The sequence below is a fragment of the Callospermophilus lateralis genome, chromosome 5 (assembly GCF_048772815.1).
Source record: "Callospermophilus lateralis isolate mCalLat2 chromosome 5, mCalLat2.hap1, whole genome shotgun sequence".
NCBI lineage: Eukaryota > Metazoa > Chordata > Mammalia > Rodentia > Sciuridae > Callospermophilus > Callospermophilus lateralis.
In genome coordinates, this window is record NC_135309.1 from 9,870,832 (window position 1) to 9,885,196 (window position 14,365).

At 34.3% G+C, this 14,365-nt stretch overlaps 1 protein-coding gene across 1 annotated transcript in view; it reads right to left on the bottom strand.

Moving 5' to 3' along the window:
* LOC143386933 (uncharacterized) overlaps window positions 1-11,391 on the bottom strand; it is a 42,379-nt gene extending 30,988 nt beyond the window's left edge. Inside the window, exons 1-2 of the mRNA XM_076841699.1 lie at window positions 11,315-11,391; window positions 8,811-8,875 (exon numbers count right to left, since the gene is read on the bottom strand). Coding sequence (XP_076697814.1) covers window positions 8,811-8,850 — 40 coding nt within the window. The 5' untranslated portion in view covers window positions 8,851-8,875; window positions 11,315-11,391. The remainder of the gene's footprint in view (window positions 1-8,810; window positions 8,876-11,314) is intronic.
* Between the last annotated feature and the right edge of the window lie 2,974 nt (window positions 11,392-14,365).

A 14,365-nucleotide genomic window follows, 5' to 3' on the forward strand; every position in this document is an offset into this window, starting at 1 on the left:
TAGGGATAACAGGAACTTACCTCATGATTCTATACCTAGACATGATTCTATACCTAGAAGACCCAAAAGAGTCTACAAAAAAACTACTAGAACTAATAAATGAATTCAGCAAAGTGGCAGGATATAAAATCAACATGCATAAATCAAAGGCATTTATGTATATCATTGACAAAACTTCTGAAAAGGAAATAAGGAAAAACACCCCATTCACAATATCCTCAAAAAAAATAAAATACTTGGGAATCAACCTAACAAAAGAGGTGAAAGATTTATACAATGAAAACTACAGAACCCTAAAGAGAGAAATAGAAGATCTTAGAAGATGGAAAAATATACCCTGTTCATGGATAGGCAGAACTAACATCATCAAAATGGCAATATTACCAAAAGTTCTCTATAGGTTTAATGTAATGCCAATCAAAATCCCAATGGCATTTTTTGTACAAATAGAGAAAGCAATCATGAAATTCATATGGAAAAATGAAAGACCCAGAATAGCAAAAGTATCTCTAAGCAGGAAGTGTGAATCAGGCAGTATAGCGATACCAGATTTCAAACTATATTACAGAGTAATAGTAACAAAAACAGCATGGTACTGGTACCAAAACAGGCGGGTGGACCAATGGTACAGAATAGAGGACACAGAGACTAATCCACAAAGTTACAACTATCTTATATTTGATAAAGGGGCTAAAAGCATGCAATGGAGGAAGGATAGCATCTTCAACAAATGGTGCTGGGAAAACTGGAAATCCATATGCAACAAAATGAAACTGAATCCCCTCCTCTCGCCATGCACAAAAGTTAACTCAAAATGGATCAAGGAGCTTGATATCAAATCAGAGACTCTGCATCTGATAGAAGAAAAAGTTGGCTCCGATCTACATATTGTGGGGTCAGGTTCCAAATTCCTTAATAGGACACCCATAGCACAAGAGTTAATAACAAGAATCAACAAATGGGACTTACTTAAACTAAAAAGTTTTTTCTCAGCAAAAGAAACAATAAGAGAGGTAAATAGGGAGCCTACATCCTGAGAACAAATTTTTACTCCTCACACTTCAGATAGAGCCCTAATATCCAGAGTATACAAAGAACTCAAAAAATTAAACAATAAGATAACAAATAACCGAATCAACAAATGGGCCAAGGACCTGAACAGACACTTCTCAGAAGAGGACATACAATCAATCAACAAGTATATGAAAAAATGCTCACCATCTCTAGCAGTCAGAGAAATGCAAATCAAAACCACCCTAAGATACCATCTCACTCCAGTAAGATTGGCAGCCATTATGAAGTCAAACAACAACAAGTGCTGGTGAGGATGTGGGGAAAAGGGTACTCTTGTACATTGCTGGTGGGACTGCAAATTGGTGCGGCCAATTTGAAGGCCGTATGGAGATTCCTGGGAAAGCTGAGAATGGAACCACCATTTGACCCAGCTATTGCCCTTCTCAGATTATTCCCTGAAGACCCTAAAAGAGTGTACTACAGGGATACTGCCACATCGATGTTCATAGCAGCACAATTCACAATAGCTAAACTGTGGAACCAACCCAGATGCCCTTCAATAGATGAATGGATAAAAAAAATGTGGCATTTATACACAATGGTGTATTACGCAGCACTAAAAAATGACAAAATCATGGAATTTGCAGGGAAATGGATGGCACTAGAGCAGATTATAATAAGTGAAGCTAGCAAATCCCTAAAAAACAAATTCCAAAAGTCTTCTTTGATATAATGAGAGCAAGTAAGAACAGAGCAGGGAGGAAGAGCAGGAGGAAAAGATTAACATTAAACAGAGACATGAGGTGGGAGGGAAAGGGAGAGAAAAGAAAAATTGCATGGAAATGGAAGGAGACCCTCATTGTTATCCAAAATTACATATAAGAGGTTGTGAGGGGAATGGGGAAAAAAACAAGGAGAGAAACGAATTACAGTAGATGGGGTAGAGAGAGAAGATGAGAGGGGAGGGGAGAAGGGATAGTAGAGGATACGAAAGGTAGCAGAATACAACAGTTACTAATACGGCATTATGTAAAAATGTGGATGTGTAACCGATGTGATTCTGCAATCTGTATTTGGGGTAAAAATGGGAGTTCATAACCCACTTGAATCTAATGTATGAAATATGATATGTCAAGAGCTTTGTAATGGTTTGATCAACCAATAAAAAAATAAAATAAATAAAATAAAATGCATGCTGAGCTTAACCTTTAAAAAAAACAAAACAAAAAACAAACAAACAAAAAAAAAAACATAGTGCACCATGATCAAGTAAGGTTCATCCCAGGGACACAATGCTGGTTAAACCTACAGAAATCAAAACAGGATTCATTAATAGACTTAAAAAACATAACATAATTATCTCAATAGTTCAAGGAAGAGCATTTGACAGAATACAGCATCCATTCATGTTCAAAATGGTAGAAAAAATAGGGATAATATGAATGTAACTGAACATTTTTAAATCTCTATACCAAAAAAACCCAAGAGTAACATGATTCCAAATGGAAAAAAAAATGAAACATTCTTTCTAAAAACTAGAAAAAGACAAGGGTGCCCTCTTTCACCACTTCTATTCAACATATGAATATTGAAATTCTAACCAGAGCAGTTTGGAAAAAGAGATTAAAGGGATATGTATATGAAAAGAAGTGCTCAAAATATTCCTATTTGCTGACAACAATATTTTATATGTAGAAGACACAAAACTACACCACAAAATTTTTAAAACTCATAACCACACTCAGCATAGTAGCAGGATATAGAATTAACACTCATAAATCAATTATGATCCTGTACACAAATTATGCATCAGCTGATGAATCACAATGGATTCAAAACAATTTAAAAAATAAAATAATCAGGAAACAATCTAAGAAGTGAAAGACCTCTATTATGAAAATTACCAAACACTAAAGAAAGAAATTGAAGAAGACCATAGAAGATGGAATATTTCAAATGTTCATGGATTGGCAGGATTAATGTTACCAAAATTGACATACTACCAAAATGCTATAGTTTTAATGCAACTCCTATTAAAATGTCAATGATATTTCACAAAGAAATAGAAAAAGCAGACATAAAAATTCACTTGGAAAAACAAGAAGCCCAGAATATTCCAAACAATCCTTAGTGAAAAAAAGTGAAGGAGACAGCAGACATCACAAGATCCGATCTCAAATTATACTATAGTGCTACGAAAAAAAGACATCACAAAGACAATAATCACATACATACTGTCTTGTTAATCTAGACAAAGGCACCAACAACATACATTAAAAGAAAAGACAGCCTCTTAAACAAATGGTACTGAGAAAACTGGAAGTATGCATGTGGCAGAATCAAATTGAACCCCTACCCCTATCCCTGCACAAAACTCAACTCAGAATACATCAAGGAACTAGGCATTAAACCAGACATCCTGTACCCACTAGAAGAAAATATAGGCCCAACTTTCCATCATCTTGTCTTAGGAACTGACTTCCTCAACAAGACTTCTAAATTGCAACAAATAAAATCAAGAATCAATAAATGGGAAGGTAACAAAGTAAAAAGCTTTCTCACAGGAAAGAAAATTATCAAGAACATGAACAGAGAACCTACAAAATGGGAGAAAATCTTTACCACCTGCACCTCAGAACATTAGTCTTCTGGATAGATAAAGAATTCAAAACAAACCAGCACAGCAAGCTGAAAGAGGAGGATCAGAGTTCAAATCCAGCTTCAGCAATGGTGAGGCACTGAGCAACTCTATGTCTAAATAAAATGCAAAACAGAGCTGGGTATGGGGCTCAGTGTTAGAGAACTAGCCTTGCAGGTGTAAGACCCTGTGTTTGATCTTCAGTACTACATAAAAATAAATAAATAAATAATAAACAAGTAAATAAGTAAATTGTGTCCATCTACAACAAAAATAATAAAAATAAAATAAAATAAAACATAGGGCTGGGGATGTGGCTCAGTGGTTGAATGCCCCTGAGTTGAATTCCCACTACTTGCCCCCATGAAAAAAAAAATCAAAAACTTAACACACACACACAAACACACACACACACACACACACACACACACACACACAGCCCAATATAGTTAATATTCTCTTCTAGTGGTCATAGGATGTCAATAAATGTGCAAAGGATCTGAAACTGGTTGTTTACAGAACAAGAAATACAATTGGTGAGCAAATATACTTTTAAAATGCTCAATATCCAACCAGCAGTGTATGAGGGTACCCTTTTCCCACATCCTCACCAGCATTTGTTGTTGTTTGTCTTCATCATGGCTGCCATTCTTACTGAAGTGAGATAGTATCTTAGGATAGTTTTAATTTCTCTTTCTCTAATTGCTAGAGATGGTGAGCATTTTTTCATATATTTGTTGATTGATTGTATATCCTCTTCTGAGAAGTGTCTGTTCAGGTCCTTGGCCCATTTGTAGATTGGATTATTTCTCTCTCTCTCTCTGTGTGTGTGTGTGTGTGTGTGTGTGTGTGTGTGTGTGTGTATGTATGTATGTATTTAGATTTTTGAGTTCTTTGTATACCCTAGAGATTAGAGCTCTATCTGATGTGTGAGTGGTAAAAATTTGTTCCCAGGATGTAGGCTCCCTATTCACCTCACATATTATTTCTCTTGCTGAGAAAAAACTTTTTAGTTTGAATTCATCCCATTTGTTAATTCTTGGTTTTAACTCTTGTGCTATAGGCATCTTATTAAGGAAGTTGGGGCCTAGCTCCACATGAGGAAGATTAGGGCCTACTTTTTCTTCCATTAGATGCAGAGTCTCTGGTTTAATTCCTAGACCCTTGATCCATTTTGAGTTAACTTTTGTGCATGGTGAGAGATAGGGATTCAATTTCATTTTGTTGCATATGGATTTCCAGTTTTCCCAACACCATTTGTTGAGGATGCTATATTTTCTCCAGTGCATGCTTTTAGTACCTTTGTCAAAGATAAGGTAGTTGTACTTTTGTGGGTTAATCTCTGTGTCCTCTATCCTGTACCATTGGTCCACCAGCCTGTTTTGGTGCCAGTACCATGCTGTTTTTGTTACTATTGCTCTGTAGTATAGTTTAAGATCTGGTATAGTGATACCATCTGTTTCACTCTTCCTGCTTAGAATTTCTTTTGCTATTCTGGGTCTCTTATATTTTCAGATGAATTTCATAATTGCTTTTTCTATTTCTGTGAGGAATGTCATTGGGATTTTGATCAGAATTGCACTGCTGGTGAGGTTGTAAATTGGTGCAGCCAATTTGGAAAGCAGTATGGAGATTCCTTGGAAAACTGAGAATGTAACCACCATTTGACCCAGCTATTCCTCTTCTTGGACTATTCCCAAAAGACCTAAAAACAGCATACTACAGGGACTCAGCCACATCAATGTTTATGGTAGCACAATTCACAATAACTAGACTGTAGAGCCAACCTAGATGCCCTTCAATGGATGAATGGATAAAAATATGTGGCATATATACACAATGGAATATTACTCAGCACTAAAAAAATAATAAGATCATGGCATTTGCAGAGAAAAGGATGGCATTAGAGCAGATTATGCTAAGTGAATTTAGCCAGTCCCCAAAAAACAAATGCCAAATGTCTTCTCTGATATAAGGGGGGTGACTCAAAATGGGGAAGAGAGGAAAAGCATGGGAAGAAGATTACCTATACACAGGGAAGAGGGGTGGGAGGGAAAGGGTGGGAGAAAGGGAATTGCACGGATGGTGGAAGGAGAGCCTCATTGTTATACAACCTACATGTATGAAGAAGTGAGAAAACAAAGGAATAGTGCTACCTTAGATTAAGAAGAGAGAAGTGATGGGAGGGGAGAGGAGAGGTTGGAAATATAGGAAGGATATTAGAATGGAATAGACATTATTATTATTGGTGTATATAGGTGAATGCATGATCAATGTGAATCTACAACCTGTATACTCAGGAAAATGAGATATTGTATCTCATGTGGTTTAAATGTATGATATGTCAAGGTCATTCTACTGTCATGTGTAACTAACTGAAACAAATAAAAATAAAAAACGAATTGTAGTACAAAAAAAGTATATGTAAAATGGCATAAATTGACATAAACATACTTTATATTCAGAGGTAAAATTGTGCTTTATATGTGTAATAAGGATTGTAGTGCATTCCACTGTTGTCGTGCACTTAAAAAATTATAAAATCAATAAAAAGTAGGAAAAAAACCACAAAATGCTAAATTTCTCTAGAAATTAGAAAATGCAAATTAAAACTACATTGATATTCCATTCTTGGTTCAGTCAAAATAGGAATTATCAAGAATACAAATAACAATAAATGATGGAGAGAATTTGAGAAAAAAGTTACACTCATACTTTGCTAGTGAGACTGCAAATTGGTGCAAGTACTCTGGAAAACAGTATGGAGATTCCTCTGAAAATTTGGAATGGAAACACCATTCAACCAGTTATCACCCCAGTTGAATCTTGATTTTATTTGTTGCAATTTAGAAGTCTTGTTGAGGAAATAAGTTCCTAAGTTGACATGATGGAGAGTTGGGCATATAAATATATATCTCCAAGGGACTTTAAATCAATATACTACAGTGACACAGCTACATCAATGTCTACAGCAGCCCAATTCACAATAGTTAAGCTATGGAAACAACCTAGGTGAGCTTCAAAAGATGAAGAGTGAAATTTATGGCACTTGCTGGTAAATGAATGGAACTTGAGACTACTATATTTACTGAAATAAGCCAATACCAAAAAAACCCAAAGGCCAAAAGTTCTCTCTGATCCTAAATAGAATCAGATGTAGCCCATGTATGTAAAAAATACACTCTACTGTCATACATATCTAAAAAAATAAAATAAAACCTGGTGTTGAAAAAAAATTAAAAATAAGAACAGCGATAAAAAGCTTTAACCTAACATACACATTTAGTAATGGAAAGAGATGGCTAAAATTCAGTGGTCTGGACACACTAAAGCAAGACTAGAAATAAATGAAGAAAATCTTACAGAATTATGCGAGTTTGAGATCTTCATTTATGCAGGTTCTCAGCCTAGGTAGCTTCCATATATTTGAAGACACCATATTATTAACAAGTATGGAGGAACCACCACAGAAAATGAATTTCAGATACTCTACTGCCTATATCACTTTTTCACTAACATGACTCCACTCTCACAACACTGACAAAGAAAGTTGTTACTTAACATTGCAAGCTGTCACCACTCAGGAGTCACAGATAAGACATAGGAAACTACAATAGAGACACCATTTGGAAAATACTTCAATGTCACACACTTAATCAATAGCATAAGACACATCATCCAGGGAAAACAGTTTTCTAAGCAGACACTCAAATAAATGTGGAAAAGATATATATCCCTGAAGATGTACAAATTTCAATATAGAAATATAAGAAAGATAAAAAGCAAAGTAGCATGACTGTTTTATAGTTAATTACCCTAGAAACTATTTCCAAAGATAATGCAATATACAAAAATGCCAGAATAAAATTCAAAAAAATGTTAAAATAGTGAATTATTTCAAAGATGAAGCAAAGAGAAACTGAGTAGATTAAGGAAAACAATGCAGGGCATGAAAGATTCTGAATACAGATTCTGAAAAAAATCAATTAGAAATCTTGAAAATAAAGAGCTCAATACCTCAAATAAATATATCCATTTTAAGTTAGACCCATAGACTAGATCAAGTGAAAGAAAAAAATACAGAGCTTGAAGTTGATGATGAAATATCACATTCAGACAATATCAACAACAATCAAAATAATTGTAAACAAATTACAAAACCACTAGACACAATTCATAGATACTTTTGTGAATCACTGGTACACATAATGGAGAAGAGGTACAGGCTACAGGCAATGAAAGCTTTCTCAGTGAATTAAAAAAACTATTTCTTATATCTTGTGAAAGTTATGGACATCCAGGTATAAGATTTTAGAACACCAAATGGACATGGCCCGAAAAGAACTTCTTCAAATCATAGTCTATAAAATTACCAAAGGTACACTGAAATCTATAATAAGGGCCAAAGCAATTATAAACACATCAGAAAAATATTAGATTTCTGAGTAGAAATTTTAAGGCCCAGGAAATGGTATATTTAAAACCCCAAATAAAAATGTTAAAAAAGAAACAAAGACAATAATTGTAAAATGGATGGAAAGGGTGGTCATCATGTTAAGGTGAAAAAAATCAGAAACAAAACCCCAATTATCACATTCTCTCCCTAACATGTGGAATCTGGGAAGAAAATAAGAATGACTAGAAAATGATGGCGGGAATACTAAGGAAGAGGGAAGGTAACTGGGGATGAAAAAGGGAGTAGAGGGGAAAATGGAAGTAAGGAGAGTGGTCAGGATTCAAGTATTGTATATGTGTGTATAGAAATATCACTGTGAAATTCACTAATGTAGGCACTCAATAGGAGCTGATATTAACAGTCGACAAGAACACCTGGTTTTATAACAAGTCCAATCTGCTATCATGTGACCATATACAAAACAGAATGTATAATTTAAAAATATTCTTACTTCTGCAAAGACATAAAATTTCAGGGTCAAAATTAATGTAAAATTTCTTCAGACAATATCATTTAGATGATAAATTTCTTATAGTTAATTATTAAGATATCCTGGATTCTATATGACCAAGAAAGATATAAAAAATATGAATGGAATTTGAACATTTATTTTTTTCCACTCTTCTTTTGTGATCAAACATTCTTACTCTTATTTTCACAGGGCATGAACACCAAAAGTAACTCATTTTTTTCAAGTCTTACCTGGATTGAAATTTACTGATGTTCTAGATTGTGCTTTCATGTATTGAAGAATTAAATTCCTGTTACTGTATTTGAAAAAAGTAATAAAATTGGTATTTTAACACTCATATGAAAACACTGACCAAATATAATTCAATACTTAATAATGTTTTAGATCTAGTATCAGAACTTTTTCATATGCTCTCCTAATCTGTATGCCCTATAAGCATTTTGTTAACTTGAAAATTATTTGTACAATGTTTGTTTTTTTCTGTTTTGTGAGATGGTATTTCATGATGATGGTCAGGCTGATCTTAAATACCTGGGCTCAAGCAATTGTCCTGCCTCAGGCTCTTAAGTAGCTGGGGTAAATGCATGTGTCACTGCACCCATAGCTTGAAGTTAAAGAAGAAAAAAGATAAAATGATCATTAATTGAGAACAGGACAGGTAAATATATTAACTAGTGTAGCTTGAACTCAGAAAATGTCTTGTGTCTGTAAAAAATAGTTTTTTGTTCTTGTGCAACTTCTTCCTCTTAGGCTTAAGGCCTTTTAAAAAATAAGGGTTGTATCACTTTAGTTCACCAGGTTATTATGGAGATTTACTAAGATAATATTGAAACATGTTAAGCAAAATAGTGAAATAATGGCATACTTAACAACTTACAATCTCAGCTAGAACTAATGTGCATTTTTCATAGGTTCTAATATTCAAAAGTTAAAATTATTTTTAAAAATGCTTGAGTCCTAATTTTCATGATCAATTGGGCTCTTCTTTGTGCTTTATAACTCAAAGCAAATCAACAATTAATTTATAACTATTTATAAATATCTCCTTAAATTAGAGAATATAATCATCCCCTTCTGTGAGACTAATCAATAATAACAAAGGCAAGAAATTAACAAATGCCAAAAACTTGGACTACTACTATTTCTTCTCTACCTAGTTGAACAGAATCAGCAGATAAGTGTAGCTACATTTCCATGTTGATCTCCAACTGACTTGGAACACAAAATTTTCTTTAAAACTATGGATACTGAGGAGTCATGATGGGGCTTAGCTCTCTTAGATTCAATAAATCTGCTTAATCTATTCCTTTTGAGGCAGACCTTAATAAATGCTGAAAACTTTAGGCAGCGATTCCAACAGCTTGAAAATTTCCATTACTTGGGAAAACTACTAGAAATGCCAATCTAAATTGGCACTCACCATGGAAAACAGTGATGTGGAACCCCCTGCAGTCAAAGGAAATCTATTTCAAGGGATGGAAGGATTTGGGGCACAGATCTGTTAGCCAAGAAGACAGAAAACTCTGATCTCTTCCAGAGATTACTTGAAGCTTTACTTGAAGCTTTCTAATAGATTTGAATGATTTTAATTTTATGACAGAAAAGACAAAGTCCTAAAAGGATAATGCACCAAAAAGGGCAAGGCTAATATGGGGATTCCACATAAGGTTCCTAAAAGGGGGACAGGGTCAGAGTGCTTAGTATTTGTTGGCCAAAGCTAGAGGCCAAGCTGTCAAAGCAGAGTGCTTCTGCTAGGAAACAACTGTTGAATAAAAAAGCATAAGTGCATGAGAACTAAAAAAAGTGTTGAGTCTAAGTGTGGGTTACCATGAAGGCTCAGGGATTGGATCAGTCAGGATATTTTGAAATAAAAGCTCTTCACTACCAGACTGCAGGTCCAGGTCTGGCAGAAACACCACAGCAACAGAACTGACAGAGACAAAGGAACAATTTAAAAATCTATTTATTCCCCTCCATCTGACTACAGAATTATCTTCCTTACACTTCAAGGATATCATTAGGTCCTTGATAAATTAAAGGGGGATGGTAGAATAGCTAACTTCAGCTAAACAGGGAATTTCAAGACTCAAATAACAAATTATAAAATCATAGGTGTGATACTATCTGTCCCTGTGAGGAGGGGTTATGCTTGAAATGAATTGGATAATGCTGGAAACCCTAAGGATGAAGGTTTACAAAGTCCTAAGATATTAGGTAGAGGTATATCTCAGTGGTAGGAAAATTTCCCAGCATGCATGAGAAGAAAAAGAAAGGAGAGGGGAAGAGAGAGAAGAGAACAAACCTTGAAGGTGACTCATGCACACATCACTACTTATTTTTTTTAAATAACTAATCCATTTTAATTATGTATATATGACAGTAGAGTGCAATTTGATTCATTGGACACAACTGCAACAACTTTCATTTCTGATTTTACAGGATGTACCATTGCATCCTATATGCAGTCATACCTGTACCAAGGTAATAATGTCTATCTCACTCCACCATCTTTCTTGCCTCCATTACCCCTCCATCCTTCTCTTTGCCCAATCAAAGTATCATCACTGCTTCTTGGCTACACTTTGAAGGGTTTCTGACTAATGAACTGTCCTAACTCACTACGGTTCCATACATAGTAATGCTATGAAATCTCACCTCATATATAAGATGCAACAGGTGTAACTATTGTGGATATACAGCTAATGTTGATTAGTATTGTAATGTAAATACTTACTCAGTATTTCCACTAGCAATGGCATAAGACAAGGCAATCTCTCCACAATTATCTGAAGCAGACACATTAACACCACATTGAAGAAGAAGTTCAGCTATGCGTGTTGATTTATGTTCCACAGCCAACATGAGGGCTGTTCTAAAATAAGAGAGATAACTTCAAATTTAGGTATTTTAATAAGTTTATTTAAAAAGCCATTGTAATACATTTTACCTCTTTGACATCTAGCTTTACATACACTAACAGACATATACATCTTGGAAGATCAAATCTTTATCTTTCTTTATCTTTCTAAATCATTTGTAAGTCTAAAAGGAAAACAAACACATAAAAAAATAAATCACGAGTCCCAAAAGAGGAGAGTTACAAACTTAAAATCCTTCAATGAACGTTAATTATGATGAGGTCATTCATCTGGAGTTGGCAAAGATTTCAATGAATAAAGCTCCATTTCTTTCTTAGAGTGATGTAATATATTGTAACTCACAGTCAGCCAAAAGTCAAGGAGTAAAAAAGGTATTTGCAGGTACAACATAATAACAGCAGCACTGGTGATAATAATAATAATTGTTGCTTCAGTCATTCACTCTGAGAAGCATTTGCCAGGCATTGAAATCAATGCTACGTGTATAATCTTGCAACCAGATTTCAAGCATATGTTACACTCTTTTTCATTATAAATGTTCAAAATTTGTCAAGACTAATTAGACGTCACTTAGGAAAAATCTGAAATCAATATTCTACAAATTAAGTAATTTAAAGCAAATAGTCATATAAAGGAAAAATAATTTTCAATGTCTACCTATACTCAACACAGCATTTCCAAAAGAAAACTATACCAGGAGAAGATGAAATATTACAGAAAATTTAAGAAGTTCAATACTGAATAAAAGCACAAACTAAAAGTCTATATTTTACAAAACTAACATGAAAACTCTAGCTAACTCAAGATTATGTGATCAACAAAATCAAATAGTAATCATCAGGCAATAATTATAAGGGCATGTGAATCATACTACATACTCTTATTTGTGTTGCTCAGTTTGAATAATTGCTTTTCTCCTCAATTTTAGTTTATGTTCATGAATTTCACTCTATTCCAATGATTATGTCATTCCCATTAATTTAATATTTTTAACTTGAGTGATTTTACTACAATATTAACCCTGTTCCAAAAAATATAAAGTACTATACCTTCCCTTATCATCAACTGCATGTATGTTTGCTTTATTCTTAATAAAAAATTCTACCATCATCCGTCTGTTTTTCTTTATGGCGAGTAAAAGTGGTGTTTGGCCACTCTGAAAAACAATAAATATAATTTATTCACAAAATTACTACTTTTCAACTGAAGTTAACCTTACAAAATACTGTATGAATATAAGCATATAATAATAATGTAAATTAAGTGTGGCCACTCTCTTCTCTTCCCATTCTGCTTCCATACGTGCTGCTCTTTCATTTTGAGATGCCTCTCCTCTGCCTAGAGTGGCCACATGAACTCCAGAGTTTCTAAAACTGCTTCATACATTCACTGTTTCCATGGATCTTTGCCGCTGTCCAGCATTCATCATGGCATCTTGGAGTTATGTAACATGAACCCTCCTCAACCAAGAGCATATTTAGGACATAAACTGTATTTTATATCCCAATAGCCCCATTCCCTAATGCATATTAGTAAAGGTTATAAGTATTATATTTCATTAACAAGCCAAATTCTCAACCCACTAGTAGGGTGTATAAATCATATTCTGAAGAACATCTACTTTTCCAGAAATACCAAGCAGCATAGAAAAGATTCCTTGTTTTACTGTTAGAAAAAATTTACACAACTGTGCATTGTGAGTCCAGAAGTACAGAAATAGCTTTTCCATTGCTTAACACCTACTTGACACCGATTTTATATTGGAGATATTCACATGTGAACAATTGAAGTTACAGGAATATATTTCTGAGAGCTTTCCAGCAACATGGAAGTTTTCTCCATGTTATACAAGTCCACTTGATTCCTTTTTATTTATGAAATCAGAATCCCAGATTCCAATGTAAGGAATTTCTGCTTAAAATTGATAGAGTTTGAGTAAACTATGTTGCTTTTTCATAATTGTTCCTGTGTCTTCTCTTATTATAAGTTGAAAGATATTTATCTTACATGTCAGAAAGTTCAATACAAAAATATATTATTTTTATGCAATTGGAAAACATTTTTCCAACTAATCCACTGAGAGGGGATTAACAAAGAGAAATAACCAACTCAAAAAAAAAAATTATCGCAGAGCTGGGATTATGGCTCAGTGATAGAGCACTCACCTAGCACATGTGAGGCCCTGGGTTTGATCCTCAGCAGCACATAAAATAAATAAAATCAATGTATTGTGTCCAATAAGAATTAAAATATAAATATTTTTAAAAACTCCAAGCAAACAAACAAAAAAACCACCCAGTCAATAACTGAGCAAAAGAACTAAACAGAAATTTCTCAAAAGAAACACAAATGTCCAAACTATATATAAAAAAGTCTTCTACATCTTTAGCAATTATGTTAATGCAAATAAAAACTACCCTAAGACTTTATCTTACTCCAGGCACAATGGTAATTATCAAGAACACAAACAGTAATATATACTGGTAAGAATGTGGGGCTGGGGATGTGGCTCAAGCAGTAGTGCGCTCGCCAGGCATGCCTGTGGCCCGGGTTCGATCCTCAGGACCACATACAAAGATGTTGTGTCTGCTGAAGATGAAAAAAGTAATAATAATAAATATTAATTCTCTCTCTCTCTCTCTCTCTCTCTCTCTCTCTCTCTCTCTCTCTCTCCCTGGTTAAAAAAAAGAATGTGGGGGTAAGGCACATGTTTACACTGTTGGTGGGACTACATACTAGTACAACCACCCTGAAAAACACTTTGGAGATTCCCCAAAATCTAAGAAGGGAACCACAACATGAAACAGCTATCCCATGACTCAGTATTTTCCCAAAATTAGTAAAACAAAATTTTACATGTAACTGTATATTAATACCGTCACATGTGTGTTTACAGTAGCACAATT